This window comes from Penicillium hispanicum (assembly GCF_028827665.1).
Source record: "Penicillium hispanicum strain IBT 35686 chromosome Unknown utg000006l_segment0_segment0, whole genome shotgun sequence".
Lineage (NCBI taxonomy): Eukaryota > Fungi > Ascomycota > Eurotiomycetes > Eurotiales > Aspergillaceae > Penicillium > Penicillium hispanicum.
In genome coordinates, this window is record NW_026623198.1 from 1,576,135 (window position 1) to 1,595,884 (window position 19,750).

The window sequence follows — 19,750 nt, forward strand, 5'->3', positions numbered from 1 at the left end:
ATCATCAAGCCTGTGAGCCCTCACTGGGCACTCGAGCTCTCACTTTCACTTCCACCCTCCTCGTCACTAGGTTGTTCATATCCTCCCATCTCCACCCCCCTGTGTGAAGTCATTTTGTGTGCAGATTGGGGGTCTTGAATATGATGTTGGATGGGGGTGCGCCACCCGGGATTGCTTTGTAGCCTGAGCCGACTCACCCTGCGACACTCACACCCCCGTTGGGTGTCCACCCTAGAACAACGCATCAGTCCAATCCATCCCAATCCGAGTGCCTGCGGCCAGTCCACGTCGGCCTGAAGCATGCAAAATGTCTGGCAGCAGCGTCGAGCAGGCTTCTGGGGCCCGGAATCACCACCCGCCTGCGTTTGGGCGACAATCATCCGCTCCCACCGATAGGCAATCCCCGAACGACAGCTCGTCCTTTGAGGTCTCACCGATCGCGCCCTTCCCTCCTTCCGCGTCTTTATTCGACAACACATATTCCTCGCTCCGATCGGGCCTCGAGTCGCACTCCCAATCCCAATCCCGCTCCGTGTCCACAAATGACCGTTGGTCTGGCCCATCAGACAGCCCAGCAGAGCGTGTATCTCCCGACCCGGACGATTATTACCGACAGCGTGGCAGTTTGGCAGCAACGGCACCCAATGCGACGGGTAGCTTTGGCGATGTGAACACTGGCGCGAGCAACAGCATGGCGACGGGCTATTCCAAAGTGACCGACAAAGTGTCTCCCGTTCCAGCAAACCATCTAGACCCTTCACGCGGTCGACGTACAACATACCGTTCCACCTCTGATTCACCAACCTTGGGAGGCCCTTCGGCCAATGGACCGGCAGCAGCTGCCTCAATTAGATCCCGGCAGCCTTCGTTCAGAGATCTGATCAACAAGTTCAACAATACCTCCGACCAACTCCTTCCCCTTCCCTCGGTCTCTCGATCGACCTCACGCACCGCGAGCCCAACTGGCAGTGTCGACGGGGCCGAACGCTCTCGCACGCTGCCGCGTCGACGCAACCTGGGCGACTCTCCACCACCAATCGCGATCCCAAGCAACCCTCAACTGCAGTTGGACCCCACGCCGTCATCATTGGAGGTTGAGCAATTGGCGTCGCATCCGTTAAATACGAACCCCATCGTTCCGCCACCTCTCTTCCAGCGCATACCACAATCCCCTTCTCGACGACCTCTCTTCGGTGAACTGTTATCGGTCAATACTCAGGTGAATGACAACGTCCGCCTTGGCATCCCATCGCAGTTGAGAAGGCGCGGGTCTGACGGGAGCATCCCGAGCCCGAACCCGTCATTCATCAACGCATCCAACTCAGCTTCGGCGCGGTCGCCTTTGACGCCAACTGCGTGGTACCTAGGTCAGACAAGCTCCCTGGAGGCAGTTGAATCTGTAGGAGATCATACAGAGCATCATCGCAGGGCGCGCAGTGACTTATCAGGAAATCCACTGGAGGAATCCCTTGCGGCCCCGTGGAATCCCGAGATGGCGGTTTCAGCCCCCTTGCAGCTCGCGAAGCCTGGGGATGGGTCCCCTGCCAGTCCAAATTCCAGATCCCGCATTCCTGTCTCTTCGCACCGCCTCACGTCTGGTTCCGGCTCAGAACCCTCGTCGCCGTCTGCGAATCACACATTCGGCAATCGATCTAACCCCATTCCTCTACCACCGAAGGGCACCAGCCGCCTTCCTAAACCGCTGCCGAAGGATAGCCCTCCCCGCATGACAGAAAATGTTCCGGCATCGTTTGCGATGACGGCTCGTGGTCGGCGGGATATGACGATCGACCGAACCCGTAATCAAGTACCCGAACGGAGTCGGCTTTTGCAAGCCTACATTGCAGCTCCTCCTCCCAAGAAATCCCCCCCATTGCGCAGCTCGCGACCCAGACAACCGGTGTCTCATGGTGCCTCAACGTCACCGCGCTCCAAGATTGGCGATCGAATTTCATCATTTCAGAAATCCGCCGACCTCGAGGCTGAAGCCCCTAGTCCGCGGACTCGTCAACGCCGCCTACCAGAATTAGGCAATGTCGACTTCGCAACTCGCCGACAGCGGATCCAGCAAGCATTCAATCGAACCGTCCAAGAGAATGAGCGAAAGGAAGAAGAAGCTGCGCAACTCCGACGACGCCGAGAACAAAACCGTGCGGGACCCAAGCCTCCAGCAGACGAGGGCTCACCCCGTAGAACGACAGGCACTGTTACTTCGCTGCCTGCAGATATGACGACGATGGTCGCGGAATCAACTGCAGCCCCGGGCGGCGGTAACAACAACAAAAAGGACGATCACAATGCGCCTAGTACAGTTCCTCAACTTCATTTGAATACCGCCGTCAATGGATCCGAAGACAATGTCCCACGTACAACAATGGATTCCCCAACGCTGGGACTCCCTGATATGAAAGATCGAGAGTTGCCACCTTTACCCCACGAGCGAACGGCGGTGAATAATGTCGCTCCCAACTCTGCTGTTACAGCTGGTTCTGATGATACACATGTTACAACGTTTGACCCTGATCCACAGTCTGACTTACTGGAGCGAAGACCAAGTGCATCTCATCGCACATTGTTGAATCATATTATGCAAATCCGCGAATCTAGCTCGAGCAGCGATTCGTGTGACGAGCCTGATTGTAGCATGTCAGAAACTGATGACAAAGAGTCAATTCAGATCATGCTTCGCGAGTCAACCTACTTTCATTCCGATAGCAGCACAGACACGGAAGAGCCTGATCAAGTGCGCTTCCAGCAGTCCCAACCCACAAGTCAAGCGATCAATCCGCCTCAAAATAGATGGAGTATGAGCTCGTGGTCCTCTTCCCTGCGCAACCAGAACTCCACATGTGACGAACAATGCAACGAAAGCGGGGATGACATGATTCTCCAAATGTCTACAACCGGCCAGGAAATAGATCCTGCAGCCCAATCTTGCTCCGCATCGTCAGCCAGCCCACCTTCTTCCGCAGGCGATGACGGAGACACGCCGATCCAGGATCTGGGGTTGATGGGTCCGGATACCCTGGAGGCGTCGCCGAATTTATCTAGCGCTGTGTTCTCGACCCCTCCAAGTCTCGCAAGACTAGGAAGATGGGATTCCCGACGCGTGACCCAGCTCTACCTAGAAGAATTGACCCGCGGTAGGGGCGCCAATCTTGGATTCGCACCCATCCGTTCCCCAGAGCCTCGGCCGACTGAGCATACAACGCGGGGAGATAGTCGAAACAATAGCCTGACAGACGACCCGGTGCTGGTGTCGAGACCTGAAGATATCCCGGCTGTGGATCGACTCGCCCACACTGCGAGTTTAGTCGGCCGGGATGACTGGGAGCATGCCTCTCCATCCATCATGGACTGGATGCAGATTGCAGCCGAGGACGAGGTTGAATCTCTGAATAGCAGCCACCGTGCCTTTGGCAGCGACAATGCGTCCACGCCGCGTCTCCCAAAATCGGTAGCCGAGTTCGCTCAGGCGGATTCAGGTCTTGGATTGTCTTTCAATACCGGCGTGCAGAATGACCATCGGTCGCCGGTTGCAGGATTTCCAGACGAATCGAACAAGGAATCCGCTGTCCCTCAGATGGGCCAATATCAACAAGTTCTTTCAAACCCTCTGCCATCATCAGGGGCCGCTATTCATAGTACACGGAGTAGTGAGGATTCTTCGTTCCGACGGCTTGAACCCACTCAGTCCTCCCAGGCTGCAGACTCGTCTGCAACTTCCCTGGCCCCATCTGCCGAGCATCCTGTGCCAATTGAGCCCAAGAAGTCACCTTCCCCGGAACAACGCCGCATGAAGAAGCGACGCCACGTCATAAAAGAACTGGTTGATACCGAATACACATTTGGCAAAGACATGAAGGTCGTCGATGATATCTATAGGGGTACATCAGGATCCTGCCTAGATATTTCAGTTGACGACGTGAGAGTTCTCTTTGCCAACTCCGACCAGATTGTTCAGTTCTCCATGACCTTCCAGGATGCTCTTAAGACGGCAGCTCGCAGTGTCTACATTATGCCGAGGTCACAACGATGGGGCAGCAAGCGCAATAATCGCCCTGGGTCTTTGGGCACGGATGAACAACTCGCTGCCGATGCCGGGAAGTCTGATCTTGAAAAAGACCGTGCCACCAGAATCGGCGAGGCATTCATCGCAAACATACCTCAGATGGAGATCGTCTATACGGACTACTTGAGGAACCATGATGCGGCGAACAAGAAACTTCAAGCTCTTCAGCGCAACCCGAAGGTGGCGATTTGGTTGAAAGAATGTCGAGAATGGGCATCAGATCTCACATCGGCGTGGGATTTGGATTCGTTGCTTGTCAAGCCCGTACAACGAATCCTGAAGTACCCGCTGCTCTTGACCGAATTGCTGGATGCGACTCCGGCTGACCATCCCGATCATGCTCAGCTTGCAAAGGCCTTGGCAGAAGTCACCAGTGTCTCTGTGCGGATCAATGAAATGAAGAAGCGCGCGGACCTTGTAGACCAGATTGTTGGTCGAAAACGTAATCAATCTGATGTTCGAGCTGGTCTATCCAAAGCTTTTGGCCGTCGCACCGAGAAGTTCCGACAGCAAGTCGGTATCTCGGATGATGTCAACGACGAGCGGTACATTGCAATGCTCGGCATGTTTCATGAAAGATACTTCCAACTGCAGTTGGTGATGCGTGATACAAGATTTTATACACAGCAAATTCGAAGGACCATGGAACAATTGAACGACTTTGTTGCGTCAATTGAAGGGATTCTCGATGTGTCTCAGTCCAATTATCCGGAGCTGGAGAGCAAGTGGCGTCGCCTCAAGCTTTCTGTGCAGGATATTCTGAAGACCGCCCTGCCTGAACATGTGAGTCCATTCTCCCGTAGATTTGTATAATGGTGTCTAACATCTTTCCAGGTTGACATGGTCGTTCAAACTGTCGTGGACCCGATGGTCGCTCTGCTTAGCCTCTTCAACGGCCCTACGCGAGTCATAAAAAAGCGAGATAAACGCCGCTCCGATTATACAAAATACAAAGCTGTCACAGATCGTGGCGACAAGCCTGACAAGAGGACCATCGAACAGGGCGAGCAGTTTATTGCATTGAACGAGACCCTGAAGCACGAGCTGCCCAGGATGCATGCACTTAGCTCCAAACTCATGGAAGCATGCCTGAAGAACTTTGTTCAGATCCAGACCACGTGGTGGAGGGTACTACAGAAGAAATTGGCACCTCATGTGGAGTCATTCCCCGAGGACCTCCAGAAGGTGATCAGTGATTGGAACAGTGACTACACTTTCTCGGAGGCTCAGCTTTTATCACTCGGTGTCTGTAACGGGGCTCTCCTCACCGATACTGTCAATTTGGTCAATTTCAACACGCCCACTACGGACACCAATGTCAATTCCCCTCGTCGACCTTCGACCGTTAACAGTTCCACCCATCGTCCCGGATCTATGGTGGAGGACTCGCCAAAGGTTTCGCATGAGTACGGTGTCGGTCAGCTTTTCCAATCGCCTCAGATAGGACGAAACAGCCAATCTAGTCTCAGCCGCCAGCGGGCTGAGTCGTCTCTCTCTGGACGACCCCTTCCAGACACCCCAGATGTCGGTCGCAGTCAGCTTTTACAACAAGTCACAAACAGTTCTGCTGGTTCCACTTCCCACGCTTCCAAGCCAACTGAGGATGACACGTTGCCCGTCTTACCACAGCTCACCCTGGATACGCCCTTTCTTGCTGATGTGATGGGGCTTCCATCAAACGACAGCAATAATCCTCCCACTTCTCCTGCCGGTCGATACTCAGGCTTTTTCTCTTCTGCTCTACCAATGCCAGATACGCCAATCGACAATCAACCAACCCATAATAATGATACCCACACTTCCAAGGAACCCAGAGTTCTTTTTCTTGCCGCCAGTATCTACGAGTTCAATATCGATCGCTCTCGGCGCGAAGCAGGATACCCCTACCTGACCTACGTGGCGGGGGAGATCTTCGACATCATTGGCGAAAAGGGCGAACTGTGGCTTGCGCGCAACCAAGACGACGCAACGCACCTAGTGGGATGGATCTGGAGCAAGCATTTTGCCAGGTTGTCCTCCTAGTCGCTCCCGCGTGCTACATGTTGCAAATTGCTCCGGAGACTAACCTGCCATATTCGTCGTTTACGTAGAATCTGAGGACCTGTGAAATTGACGCCGAAAATGACAGCTTTTCACGCCGGAAACGGCGGCGTTTTCATTCGTAACCCTGGAGGGCAAGCCGGCGCTTCACCGTCCATCATTCAGTACTGTACTATCACTATTTTGCACCCACTTAGCGTTGTTAGCCATCATCCTGCTGGCCATGATCGTTGGCGCTTGTTAAAGTCATTCCCTGCGGCCAAAACGACGCCGAAAAGTGCTCCCCTTTGCAGTGCTCTCCAGGCGCCCTCTGTTTTAGTCTGGCCTGGCCGGGTGCCTATAAGACGTCTCTTCTTCTCAGTATCCTCAAATTCTCCCAGTTCTCTGAGAGCCTCACTCCCAACTCCCACTCCCCAAGTCGACCCTTGACAACCGTGTTGCCTGTGTTTCGAGATTCCAAACTTAGTCATTCACCCTGGATTTGCACTATCACGTTCGGTCAGCTCAAAGTGGTGAGCACCAACACTGGACCGACCCTATTATTTGCGCAACTCGAGCTAGACTGAAATATCCCAGCAGTCTTAGACGGTTATCTCCTAACTCCAAACCAAAGACTTTACTAGGCATTGCTATTGTTGAACGCTACTAGCGAAAGTAAGTGTGAATCTTCTTGGAGCAGGAAATATTCGCTGGGTATAAACTCGCGAGAATAGCATTTGTATTTAGTCAAATAAGGACTATATAGACTACCTTCTCTAGAGGGCTATATAATCTATCTAAACCCTTTTGACTAGATATCTAGAATATAGGGGAAGGCTAGTCTTATGGTAAGTAATAGCGCTGCTTTTATTACTATTTTAAGCCATTTGCCTATCCCTATATTGATAAGAACATCTACAAAAGATATGATAAGTACAAGTATTCCTTCTATACTAGGAGAGGTTAGGCTAATAATAATATAGTTTCTAGAGGGGCCTTCCCTAGCCGAATATAAACCCCTCTAATAAATACAACATAAGAATACTCTAGATATGGGTATCTTTTGTGTACTCTACTGGTATTATTACGTCTATTCGAGGTTTTATAGCAGTGTGATTATCTAATTCCTTATATTATAGCTATTGTAACGAGCCAGGATATTCGTCATATTCTTTAATCTACTCGCTACATTCCTGAGTATGAAGTAGCAAATAGATGTTAAATGCAACAGACTATATACAATAAGCGTCCAAGGTGGGCAGTGGCGGAGATAATCCAACTGGTATGCCCGAATCTGTATATGAATCATAAGTCCATCCCTTTGCTCTCAGCTTCCGCCCGCAAAGTGATTGCCAATAGAATCGGACCTAGCTCGCGCATATGCGAGGCTCGTTGTGTATCCCAGGGGCCAAATTGGTGCATCGTTAAGAAAGATAGAGTGTCTGTGCTCGGCTTCTCATTTTTCAAATAGGCGAGGTAGTCGGCATCATACTCCGCAACAGTTATGAATATAAAGTGTCGATCCTGAGAAATAAGAATGCGACTATCGCTGTCAGTATCACGAGTAAAAGGCATAAGAGGAGAGGATATACATACATCCGATCCTGGCCGTTAGCCAAGTCACTGTCATTCTTAATCCAAGAAACCATCTGAGCGCTCTCCTGCATTTGAATAAGGTCCATTTGCCGCGATCTCAGCACAGGCTTAACTTCAATAAGGGCGCTGGGCTTTCCGCGGTGATCATCCAGATAGCCATCTGTCCGTGCTTCGAACCGGGCACTTCCGAAGTTGGCAGTAAAAGCCATGCGATGCAAGGTCCAGCTGCATGAAAGGGAAAAGTGCAGAGTTAGGGCATTGAGAAAGATAATCAGAGCTGTGTTCACGATTTGCTCGTCTTTGGTCGGCGGATACAGCACAGTCTCTAATTCCTTGGGAATAGGGCTGACTGGCTTGAACGGGCTAGGTGAATCGTCTTCTAGACCAAAAGGATCTCCAGGAGATCCTTGTAGAACTGGTTTATCATGTTGTTTATTGGAGCGCTTCGAGGGGGTTGAGTGTAGGTCGAGATTGGCCATGTCTCTCTCCAGTCGACCACGGGTTCGACGCGCAATGGGCGTAGAAAAGAGGTGGGGGTCAGCTTCTTCTTTGGTCTTGCTAACCTCTAGCTGACAATGGCGGGCAGTCGCAAAGGTACCTTCTGGAATTTTGCCAGCTGTGAAGCTATCGCAATATGTCTTCCACGGTGTATAGTTCGCGAGCATTGCCTTGGCTGTTGTGATCCAGTATGGCATTCCAAACAATGTTCCCATCGACTCGGGAGATCCCTCGTGGTTATCCCATAGAATCCGAAGAAGCAGGAATTGATCAAGCTTGATTTTGGAGGCAGAGGCGAGCTCGGCTCCATGGACTGTCTTGCCTGCGAGGTTCCGTTCGGCTATGCGACCTTGCCACTCTTGGTGGTTCTTGGGTAAAGCTTTACTGCTGTCGCCCATGGTGATGGATAGATACTGGGTGAAAGGAGGTGTAGATGATTATCATCCTGAGAATTCGAGAGGGATATATACTGCCTGGGTAAGGGAATGACCTGGCGTCTGGCTGACTGGGCTATCAGAGCGGCTAGAGAACTCCATTCTGCCGTTACGCTCGGATGCCAGTGATCAATAGTCCAGAGTATCTATTCTTATGGCTATGGAATCACATCCATACAATACGCGCTGTGGCTGCTTCCCAAACAGGCAATATTGATGCCTGCTTGCCACCTCCCCACTTCTCTGCGTTGATTGGCGGTCGCCCAGCAACCAGCGCCAAAACGGGCGCCAAAACACGGACGTCCAACCGCAAAGACGCGACAGCCTCCAACATAAAGTCACCCGCTTACCAGCTGCTTTCATTCAAGTCATTCTCGCTCTTCTCTCGATATCATCCCTTGCTCGTCTCAAACACTTTACCCGTTTACTCCCCCGAGGAAACGAGATGTCTGAAGAACCTATCGACCGCCGCGAACGGCGCAGAGTCTTGATGGAACTGGAAGCCGAAATCGACGGCCTTCCAGTTCACGAGGTTGCGATATCCCAACTCGCGAAGATGAAAGTTCTCGTCCAGCCTATGGCTCTGGATGAGAAATCAGATATCAAGCCTCTTTTCTTCATCCCTTACCAGAGCTACCCTGAGCTCGATGATGATGCTGTCGAGAGAAATTACCCAGACTTAGGGGGTGAGCAAGCGAGTCAAAAATGGGGGATTCGAACAGAACCGGTTGATGCTGCACGTCGCCTTGAACTCTACCTGTCAGACTATACGCGCACCTGGAAGTATATTGAATATGTATCAGACCCTCTGTGGACTGGGAAATGGTAAGTTGGCTTCATTTTGCTACTCTTTGTCAAATGACTGGCAACTGACTTCGCCCGGCAGTATTGGTGACTATTCTGTCTACAAGGATTTGTACCAATACCCTCAGCCTGAGTTTGGGGTATCCAGAATGACCAATATTGATGGCAAAGAATATCCTCACTCAAAGGTGGTTTCGTACAACAACCTCAATGGAAACGACCATGAACTACTCCGTGGCGAACTGTTGATCATCCTGCGTCTGATGCTTGGGCAGCTCAGAAAACGCCGCCTGCTCGAACACATGATGGCACCCGTTTTGCTTTTCTCCCTCATGGGACCGCAGCATGCACGGGCAATCGAGGCATACTATGATGGCAAAAATCTTATCTTACGGACGACTAAGCTCTATGATTTCCGCACGAAGAATGTGCAAGGTCTCAAAGATTTTGCGGAATGGTATCGAGGCAACCCGATTGGCGATACAACGCGTTAAGCGGTTGGACTTTTACGGCTGTTATGGTGTTTAATGGATTGGCGTTTTTGTTTGAATGAATGCTAATGGCAATTCATGGCGTGGTTTGATGTTTCGTATCATGTCTCAACAATCAGTGTTATCATGTGCTGTCTGCTCTAGCATCATACAATCTACGATCATTTGGAGGTTTGCCATCAGCGACTACCAGCTCCCACGGCCCACATACTAACGACTGAAGAACACCAGCCAGCATCGGCTGAATGGACATTCCTATACCAAGGCTGTTCTTCTGACCAAACTCACCATGACCTTATTGGTCTTGGTCCACAACGATGTACAAGCTGTCGAGCTCAAAGATGGAACCCTATCGCATTTGTCTGTCACTGTCTTGTCCCTGACCAGAAGTGCTTGCCGGTCGATACCCTCTTCTATTTACCATTGTTGCATATTCCTCCATGTGCATTCCATTTGTAGACATCTAGCTACAGAGTGGCGAAAGTATTCACCGACTGGGTATACTTGGATTGCCCAACTGGGCGATATTCGATCAGGTGACCGAGTGGCATGTGACGCAGGAGCCCAATGACCCGAGTCGCGCAAGGTTTCTCTTCTCCGGTGCCTGGTTCCGTTGAGAATCCCCGGTTTACAAGTCCAGAGCGATGTCCCCCCCTTGACCAGTGCATCCCTTCCAAGCCGCATCATCAGCCACGGTCGCCCCGGCCATAGGTGATCTCCACTACTCACGACACTCGAGGCCGCGAGGCAAAACGGGGTTTCCAAAGCAGAGAGGCCTAGCCACCACTCTATCCAATTGCCAGTTGTGGCTCTCTACGGAGAGATCTTTTTCGGCGCTTTCCCTGTCCTCCCGCCACCATAAGGCTGACGTCCGGCCATTCTCTCCGAACGTGCTGTCCAATCCGGAGTAGCATCCGACCGGTCTCCACTCGGTCAGTGCAGAACTGGGGGAAGACGCGAATCGTTTCGGCTGCTCGCCGTTCCCCGACGCCGACGCCGACGCCTCGCCACTGCGACCGATATAAGTCTTCCCGTGGGATCTCCTAGGTTTACCGGCTTGTGTGTGGATCATACGAACTCATCTGTGTGACACCCGAAGTCGGAATTGGCCTGAAGTCGTCATCTGGGTCTTCTACGTAGGGCTCCGTGGCGCAGCAAGATTTCATCACTGCCGCAGTGACTTTCTCGACTCAGGTTCTCACTCAATCGTGCCCGTGAAACAACTTGAGTCCTGTCGACATGTTGGACGGCGGGTTGGGCAAGTTACAAAAGAGGATGCGGGGTCGATTTGGTGATACGGTGGGTTGCGATCTCTACTGCTTTTTGCGAGGGCGAATTGCTAACTGGCGCAGCTCAATCCCGATGATGCCTTTCTGAGTTGTGAGTTCCCCCTGCCAGAATGAGCCCATCGCTTTTCGAATATACTTACGAGTAGCTTCTGGGCGATCGTAGATCATGATGTCCGGTGTAGGGACCCATTCTTTCCCTGTGGAAAGTTCCAGTTGGCGGCTGACGCGCATCTAGTGACAAGAGAGGACATGCAAACTCTCAAGAACGACTGGCTCACAGATAATGTGGGTTTGAGTCCGAACCCATCTGGCTGCAGACCTGAGCTAACCTCACTGATCACAGATCATCTCATTTTGGGAAGAGTAAGTCCTTCCAGTCGACTCCGTACGCCGACGCAATCTCCGATCCTAGCGCTGATACCGGGTTGCCGCAGGTATCTTGAGCACGAGTTTCTCACACGATATAAATCGTCAAACATTGTCCTCCTCCGACCCAGCATGTCATTCATGATTCTCCAAACCCCTGATCCTCGCACGCTCCGCGAAGCACTCCCAGACTTCACTCGTGCCACCCACGTCTTCCTCCCCATAAACGACTGCCGGAACGTGACACAAGCAGAGGGGGGCACGCATTGGTCCTTGCTGTTGATCTCTGTCGTGGATCGCATCGCCTTCCACTACGACTCACTCTATCAAGGCAACGTGTGGGAAGCTGACACAGTGACGAGAAAGTTTGGCGCGCTCTTGAACATGCCCATTAGGTTTTTACATTTGACCGATTCCCCTCAGCAAGATGGAGGCAGCGACTGCGGCGTCTTCGTGTGCATGAACATGCGGCACCTGCTTTTGAAACGTTTACTAATGGCCAGTGCGCATGAGAAAGTTAGCATGAGTCTCGGTGGACGCAAGATCGACGCTAGCGCGGGACGCAAGGAGATGGCCAAGATCATTGAGGGATTCAGAAAGGAGGGCGAGCGCCGCCGATCGTAAGCTGCACCCGATGTAAATGATATGGGACTGAACCCTGGATGCTGACTCATGAAAATAGGGCCAGTTTGAGTCCGATGGGAAAGAAGTCCAGGAGTCCTCCACGGATCGAATGATTACTTCACGTTGTTAATGACTCGATGCCTACTTATGTTTACCCTTTCATGCATACATGTCATCCTTCAAAAAACCATAACCAGTCGACGGAACAAACCGCATTTCGTTAGATGTACTTACAGCATCGCATTGGTTTCAAATTAACACCATGCCTTTAATCCACTTTTCGGTATTTGAATCAATGTTCTGTTTGACGGTTCCTACATAACCAACTACGTACTTTCAACGATAAGTCCTCCTGTTGATATTGATATTTCCTCCCGCGAATTGACTGCCCTGGAAGCCAGGCCCTCCAGAGTCGATCATCCGATGTGATCTGAAAGTCGGTTCTGACTGAGGCACAGGCGTTGCCTGGCTTTGGGTCTCCAGTTCATCTACCCATTGCCACAACTTGTTACCCACAGCTACAAAGCCCGGGTCTCGAGGGGCCAGTAAATCGTGTCATCTGCATATGATTCCCATGAATACTGCGGTTGGGATATGCACTGAGAACCGCCGAGTGGCCCGGCACAACCTGCATGGAGTCAGGCACCTGGAGGGTTTTCACTGTGAACACTTCATATACATACCTTTCCGATCCCATCAACGGCCAGCTCTTCATAAAAACAAAGCATCCTAAGTGTCGGTTACCGTTCTGCTGGTGAGCTCTAAGCATCGTGTGAAACTCCTGTTGGAGGTTGGCAATCGTCTCCGAACCAGGCTCCAGCACTCCACAATTTGCATGTTTGTTTTGCGCAAGGCTTTCGCAAGTAACGTCAACGGCGCGGCGATGCTGGCCTTGCTGGAACCGACGTGCCGGTGTTCCCATCAAGAAGATCCCAGCAGTCGCATCGAGAAGATCGGTCAGGTATTGCTCCGCCGAACCACGCGAAATGACAAGTGCCTGCTCTGTTACCAGGCCTCCGAGACCATGCGCGACGAATATCAGAGGATGCGTGCCCTGTGACCCTGGTGAGTATCTCGTCATCTCAGTTTCTCTATCCCCTTCAACGCTTGCAGTTACTGACCGATCTAGTCCTTCTCCGCCGCATTGCGACATCATCCGCCGGCGATTTCTCATGATCTCGCAGAGTGTTGGAGCCCGCGATATCAAGAGCGCCAATGATATCCGCGTCATAGCCAAAAGTGAAGATCCGCGCGGTTGGAAGCTCGGCTGGGAGAAGCGCCTGGGGCCAGAATATATTCGTCGGCTTGTAGGTCCACGTCGTCTCGCGATTGCCCGTGCTTCCGTGAACGAAGACGATGCTGGCACCGATCGTCGAGGTCAGTCTGGGACTCAGTCCAACCAGATAGGGGTGAGATCCTACTCACTCTGCAGTTGCATTCTGGCTCCGCGAGAGTCCGGAGACCCAAATCTTCCTCGGTCGAATACAGCTCCTCCATCCGCCCGGTGAGTCCTCGCTGCAGCGATTTACTCTTGCCGATCGTCACCGCGATGGCCAATGCGAATTCTGCTTCGAATTGGACTCCTATCCGTGTACCATCGAATCCGGCAGCTTCGTGGTGCATGCGATGCATCCAAAGACTCCGGCATACTGCCAGGGCCCGCAATGCACGTATGCCCTTGCGCATACCGGAGTCTTTGCACGCATCGGATGCACCACGAAGCTGCCGGATTCGATGGTACACGGATAGGAGTCCAATTCGAAGCAGCATTCGCATTGGCCATCGCGGTGATGATGGGGAGGAGTAAATTGCTGCTACGAGGACTCACCGGACGAAGGGTCCTTATGAAAGAACTCGCAGCACAAAGAAGCGACCTACCCTTCCAGCTCGCCAGTGAGCCAAGCCTGGGAGATCCACATCTCACAAAGACGCTGGTTTAGTATAGCGGAAGCGAAGGAATCGGAGGAACAAAGACCTCACTTCGACCTGCGAGGACGCAGGCTCTCAAAGGAGGGGGGTAATGTTACGACCTCGATTTCAACGCAAGTCGGAAGGGACGCATCTGATTTTCAAGAATCATCAAAGAGAAACACTCAGCCACCAGTGTAGGAGCTGCTCGAGCGGCTGAGAGGGCGCATTTAGACCGAGATCTGATAGGCCGAGCAGCGTGATGGCAACGCGCTACTGCACCCTAGTTTAGCTGAGCCCATCAGACCCTTTGGCGCTTATGAGGCTTGAATCTTTTTCTCGGTCAAAAAGTATGCTAGTTCCCAACCTCCCTCGCGAGTACGTTCGTGGCCAGTCATCTGGTATCCGATGGCGTATCCACGGCTGGACTGCAGTTCCCCTTGGGGACTCTTCCGACGACTCCGACGACACAATGTACATCGAAAACTGGGACCTCGGCTCTGGATCGAAGCTCGAACGCCATATGGACAAACCGTGCGGCCGCAAATGTGCCTGGAATTCCTTGGCCAAATACCGGCGTTGGACCCCTAGTTGGCCAATTACCGAGGTATTCAGGGCATGGTCTGTCTGTCAGCAAAACATCGGTTATTTCGAGTGAGCGGCCAAGGAGGTTCTCCTTCTTGCTTCGCCTTCCCCTGGAGACTGGCCGGTTGCTTGTCTGCAGGTTTTAGGTTAGTACCTCCCTCTTTCTTTCTTTTCTTTCTTTTCTTTCTTTTCTTTCTTTTCTTTTGTTTCTTTTGTTTCTTTTGTTTCTTTTGTTTCTTTTGTTTCTTTTGTTTCTTGCTGTTCCTTGCTGTTCCTTGCTGTTCCTTGCTGTTCCTTGCTGTTCCTTGCTGTTCCTTGCTGTTCCTTGCTGTTCCTTGCTGTTCCTTGCTGTTCCTTGCTGTTCCTTGCTGTTCCTTGCTGTTCCTTGCTGTTCCTGCTGTTTTTGCTGTTTTGCTGTTTTGCTGTTGGCTTTTGTCTTTGTTTCTGGTGACTGCGGTTGGCTTTGACTCTTGCCTCGGCGGGGTCACCAACCTGAGCTTTTTACCTTTAGGTCTTTAGGTTCACCAAGCCGCATGTTCTTCGCATCTGATCTGTCTAATGTCCGGAGCGCGAGTCCCCTGGAGACCGCCCGACATATGGTGGCTATCGTGGAGGGCGACGGGGGTAAGTGCACCCCGAAATCTTATCATGAACATCGGATTTGACTCACATTTCCAGTTGGTGGTGGGAAACGTCGCTCAACATTCCCCGAATGGCTGCCTGAAGGGCAAGTGGTGGCTGATTCAGTCCGTCGACGCGGTCAGTCTCATGCCTTTGCGTCCGCTTTTGTCGATGGAGAAACTAACACGTCTCCTTTAGGGCTCGCGAGAATCGCACCTCTCCCATATCCAGGAACCTGGATGATACAAGGACCTCCCCTTATTGGTTTTATGCTTATTGGACCACAGTCTTCTTCGATTTAGGTCCGTTGACACTCAAAGCGTCCGGTGCGCGAGCCCCATGGTGGCCGCACGACGTATGGTGGCTTGCCTGTTTGGTCATCCGAGTAAGTCAAGTTATACTTCATCCCACACACAGATCAACTAACCTTCCCAGTGGCCAGCAGGGCCCTTTTTTTTTTTCTTCCTTTCATCATTTGTCTCGCAATGCGAGGTGCGTGGAGAAGGGAAGCCTACAGGGTCTGTGGGGACACGATGAATTAAGGTCGTGGTCTGTGCGCCCTCGCCCGAAGTACATCGCCAATCACCGAGTGTGTATTACCCCGATGCCGCAGGTTCGCACCTATCTGCGGAACCTTGGAAATATATGTTGTCCAGCTTGATGCAGCGCTAGTCGCGGAACGTTTTTAGAGAGGCCCAGAGGCATTCAGATTGAACAATAACCATTCAATCTATCAACTCAATACTTATCTGTATCACAACACTACACCCCAAAGTCCAAGAACCTTAGAAGATACACCCGAATGTCTATGCCATGACCTCTGTGATCAGTTTCCCGCCCTAAGAGGCTCGCAGCGTCGCTCTCTGCTGCATAGCGCTGGCCGTGAGTACTCTACAGCCCATTGCATGGGCTAGACACAGGATTCCATTGCAGATCAGGCCCGCCACAGTATCAGCGGCTTGCCGCATGGGAATTCGGTCTGAATCATCGTATCCTACAAGTAATCCGCAAAATTATTGCGATTGCTTAGGCTGAACTTGTACTCGATGGTCCGACTAGTAGACCATTGCTGTCTCTGTTTTAGTGGACGTGGCCCTCAACGTAGCGTCCATGACGGCGATGGCTCCGACGGTGATGGTCTCCTTCATATTTGGATCGGCGGCTCCGATAGTTTCTGTGAGGAAGAGGCTGTGCGCCGTCACAGTCGTTAAGTCGGGGGTTGTGACTGTGCAATATTCGATGGGTTCGGTGAATGCGTCGGTCTCGGACCGCGTTAGTGATGGTACTCATTCCCAGTCCGGTAACTGTCGCCGTTGCATGGGCAACATTATAAATGGTCACAGTGCTAGAGATTGATACCATTATACAACGCAAACTCAATGTGGATATGGTATGTAGCACTTACCATTCACTGACAGTGACTCTCTGCGGTTCCATCTGCGCTGATGCCCCGTTATTGCCCCATTGTGTGCCCACTACTGGGATCAGCCCTGCAATGGTTTGCATCGTCGGAAGCCCCGTTGCCAATATACTCTTCTAGCAATATAAGATTACCGAAAAAAAGATTATATTAGGGGATCAACAAAGATCAGAACGAAGAACGCGTCCAACTTGGGAGAAGATGGTGCAACTAGTCACCCGTCATTGGGAATGATTTTGATTTAAGATAATCTTAGATACAGCCGGGTTACTCCCCGGGCGACACATGTTTGATGGTTTTAGGCATTCTTCCTCGTGCAGACTGGTTGTCCGGTCTGATAGCCCCTTTGCATGTCCGGTATGTGGCAGGTATAAAGCCCCAGAAAGCTTTGAGTGGGATTCGAGAACCGAGATAGGCGAAGATCGTGATCGGAACTGACTTTCCTGGCCGTATTTGACTTTTCCCAAAAGACGAGACCTTGAGCAGTGCCACGAGCGTTCCGGGATATAGAGCAGCTCATTCCTTGGCTTGCATGCATGAGTTCTTCCAGTGATACTCGTATAAATATCATGGTATCGCCTCGTGGATCCGGCAGCAGTCAATCTCAAAATGGCTCCTTGCGCGGAGGTCTCATGCCCCCAAGGCTCAATATACAAGATACAAATACTTCGATACACACTACACAATACAGTTCCAAAATAGAGAATGTGTCCAGAAGGAAAGAGTGATATGGATCAGACTACAAGAGTCGTACTAACCAAAATACCCCAATAAGATAAAACGCAATGCGATCAGGCGCCCTGACACCAAACGATGTTGACAGAAAATAAAAATAAGAAAACGGCGAATTGGAGTCAACCCACAACAGAGTCCCTTAGATGTGTAATGTATGAAGTGCAGACGGGGAATAGCGGCGACGAGGTGACGAAACCCGATCAGCATGGCCAGCTGACAACCAAATCTATACAGGTCGTGACATGTAAATGCGCGAAGAGTATTCAGGAGAGATGTGAGGAGTGCGGAGTGCGGAGAGAGGACGATAAGTGATGCCAAAGCAAGAGAATGAGAAATCAGAGATCAGGAGCAGGGTTGAGAGGCCATCGAGTGGAAACCAGTGGAGCGGGTGGAAGTCGATCACCGGCAAGACAAATCAGCGAACGCTCGGCGTGCTGAGAGAAGGCAGGGCACCGGACAGTCGAGTGTCGAAGGCGGAAATCAAGGTTCGTTTAGGGTGGCGTTGGGGTCTGGCCAAACTCTGGCTGATCCCAGCCCTTATCTCGAGACCGCATATACATGGCATCTGAGGGAGAGTCGGATGGAGGGTCGATCGCCCGAGGCATGGCCATCTGTTGCTGGGCGATGGTCTCGCGCGCGTAGAACTCTACCAGCATGGTCCCGTATGCCTCCAGTTCCTCAACGGGGATGGCGAGTCGAAAATCATTCAGGAGGAGAAACTGCAGCTCCAGATGGTTGAGTTCAACCAGCGGAAGACCCCCGACCTGCATCATGGGATACGTCAGCGACAACGTGCCAGGCGGTCAGGGAGGCACACATACCTTTGCATATCGAGAATTGGTATAAAACACATCGGAGAAGAACTTGCTCGCACAGGTCACACCTGCGATGACCAGTCGGTGGATATTAAAACTATCAACGACAAAGAAATGGGAGAGATTGTCATCTCCGCTCTGGGGATATAAGGCCGGGGAGATGGATGCATTCGGACTCTTCGTATCCTGGGCAGTCATTCCCGTGGAGGAGGGTGGGGTCACCATGGAAGTGTCCCGGTCCCGCGTTTGCGGGTGGGATTGTGATTCCCACGCATCCGACGAGGACACCCCAGGCTGGTCGCCAGGGGTCATGTCCCAGCGACGACCCGCGCCGTCAGGTTGTCCACGGTTGACCAGGTCGGTCATCCGGTCAAAATAGACCAGCAAGCTGAGGAAGACTTCGTAGGTGGTAGGACAATATTTGTGGATGCGAGTGAGGTAGCTGAGGATGGTGATGCTGGGCACGTTCTTGCCGTGGAACGCAAGCACGCTGGTAGCCTGGGGACTCAAATTGCTGGTGCCGTCGGGGGGAGGGATGTGGCGATGGATATGCTCATGGTGCATATCGTTGGTAGTGGTGATCTTGGTGAGCAGGCCCGCGACCATCTCAATGATGTCGGTGACCGGCATAGAGCTGACCTCAAACTGGCGCTGGTGCGATCCATTGCCCGCGAGGGAGGAGGGATGCGACGGGGCCAAGAAATCCTCCTTGACCAAGCTTTGGATGTGAGACAGGCTCTTCACGCGAATCCGGCTGGGGGAGTTCGCCTCAGATCCTCCAAGCGATTGCATGGATCGGAAGGTCGGCTGCAGGCGTGGCGAGTCCGGAGAGGCCTGTCCGTAGGGGTTGGGGGCAGAGGTCATGGGATGGGCCGAGGCGGCATGGCCGCCGCTCGGAGGGTACTGGGGGTACTGGGGCGTCTGGGAGTTGGAGTAGGATGGGTGATCGGACGAATGAGTATAGCTGGGGTGGGAGGTCATCGACGGCGGGGGGTGGGAGGGGTCGGCGGAGTGCACAGATTGAGGAGTGTGGGAGAGGTAGGCGGGGACATCGTTCGAGGTCGACGACAGGCGAGCAGAGCCTACGCCGGGCGGGGCGGAGGTCGAGGAGGTCGAGGTGGGGGTGGTGGTGGACGAGGTCGATCTAGAGCGATCCTCCAGTTGGGGGGCGCGCGAGTAGACAGAATCCGGATTGATCCCGCCGAGCATCGTGAAGTGGCTGTCGATCTGATCCGACGGCACGTGGTTGGCGATAACGGATCCCATGTCTCGAGCGCTACCTGGCTTAGTCTGTTTGGGGTGCGTCGAAGCGGGTCAGCGAGTCGGGCATTTAGTAGCAGCGGGACGCGATGCGATGGGAGTCGCAGCAGCAGGATGACAGCTGTCGCCGTCGCAAGATCCAAAAGCAGGAGCAGGTGCAGCAGACACAGAAGCAGGAGGGATTTACATTGGATGACGAAGGCCCCCGAGCTT

The 19,750-nt window shown here is 52.4% G+C and overlaps 7 protein-coding genes across 7 annotated transcripts; 4 read left to right on the forward strand and 3 right to left on the reverse strand.

Annotated features, from left to right (window-relative positions):
* Positions 1-307: 307 nt before the first annotated feature.
* On the forward strand, positions 308-6,094 carry N7459_006918 (putative Rho guanyl nucleotide exchange factor; the record flags this gene model as incomplete). The annotated part of the gene is made up of 2 exons (XM_056946086.1): positions 308-4,855; positions 4,907-6,094. The coding sequence occupies 2 exons, from the start codon at positions 308-310 to the stop codon at positions 6,092-6,094; spliced, it is 5,736 nt and encodes a 1,911-aa protein (XP_056798085.1).
* Positions 6,095-7,396: 1,302 nt separating this feature from the next.
* N7459_006919 (uncharacterized protein) lies at positions 7,397-8,583 on the reverse strand (the record flags this gene model as incomplete). Its single annotated transcript, XM_056946087.1, has 2 exons — positions 7,397-7,634; positions 7,688-8,583. The coding sequence occupies 2 exons, from the start codon at positions 8,581-8,583 to the stop codon at positions 7,397-7,399; spliced, it is 1,134 nt and encodes a 377-aa protein (XP_056798086.1).
* Positions 8,584-9,064: 481 nt separating this feature from the next.
* N7459_006920 (uncharacterized protein) lies at positions 9,065-9,917 on the forward strand (the record flags this gene model as incomplete). Its single annotated transcript, XM_056946088.1, has 2 exons — positions 9,065-9,444; positions 9,506-9,917. The coding sequence occupies 2 exons, from the start codon at positions 9,065-9,067 to the stop codon at positions 9,915-9,917; spliced, it is 792 nt and encodes a 263-aa protein (XP_056798087.1).
* A 1,236-nt stretch (positions 9,918-11,153) lies between these two features.
* N7459_006921 (Ulp1 protease family protein) lies at positions 11,154-12,306 on the forward strand (the record flags this gene model as incomplete). The annotated part of the gene is made up of 6 exons (XM_056946089.1): positions 11,154-11,213; positions 11,267-11,294; positions 11,439-11,488; positions 11,547-11,566; positions 11,638-12,189; positions 12,252-12,306. 6 exons carry the CDS (start codon positions 11,154-11,156, stop codon positions 12,304-12,306), a joined length of 765 nt encoding a protein of 254 aa, XP_056798088.1.
* Positions 12,307-13,028: 722 nt separating this feature from the next.
* On the forward strand, positions 13,029-13,253 carry N7459_006922 (uncharacterized protein; the record flags this gene model as incomplete). Its single annotated transcript, XM_056946090.1, has 1 exon — positions 13,029-13,253. One exon carries the CDS (start codon positions 13,029-13,031, stop codon positions 13,251-13,253), a length of 225 nt encoding a protein of 74 aa, XP_056798089.1.
* A 3,109-nt stretch (positions 13,254-16,362) lies between these two features.
* Positions 16,363-16,813, reverse strand: N7459_006923 (uncharacterized protein; the record flags this gene model as incomplete). Its single annotated transcript, XM_056946091.1, has 2 exons — positions 16,363-16,495; positions 16,713-16,813. The coding sequence occupies 2 exons, from the start codon at positions 16,811-16,813 to the stop codon at positions 16,363-16,365; spliced, it is 234 nt and encodes a 77-aa protein (XP_056798090.1).
* A 1,140-nt stretch (positions 16,814-17,953) lies between these two features.
* N7459_006924 (putative cyclin-dependent protein kinase complex component) lies at positions 17,954-19,543 on the reverse strand (the record flags this gene model as incomplete). The annotated part of the gene is made up of 2 exons (XM_056946092.1): positions 17,954-18,226; positions 18,284-19,543. 2 exons carry the CDS (start codon positions 19,541-19,543, stop codon positions 17,954-17,956), a joined length of 1,533 nt encoding a protein of 510 aa, XP_056798091.1.
* Between the last annotated feature and the right edge of the window lie 207 nt (positions 19,544-19,750).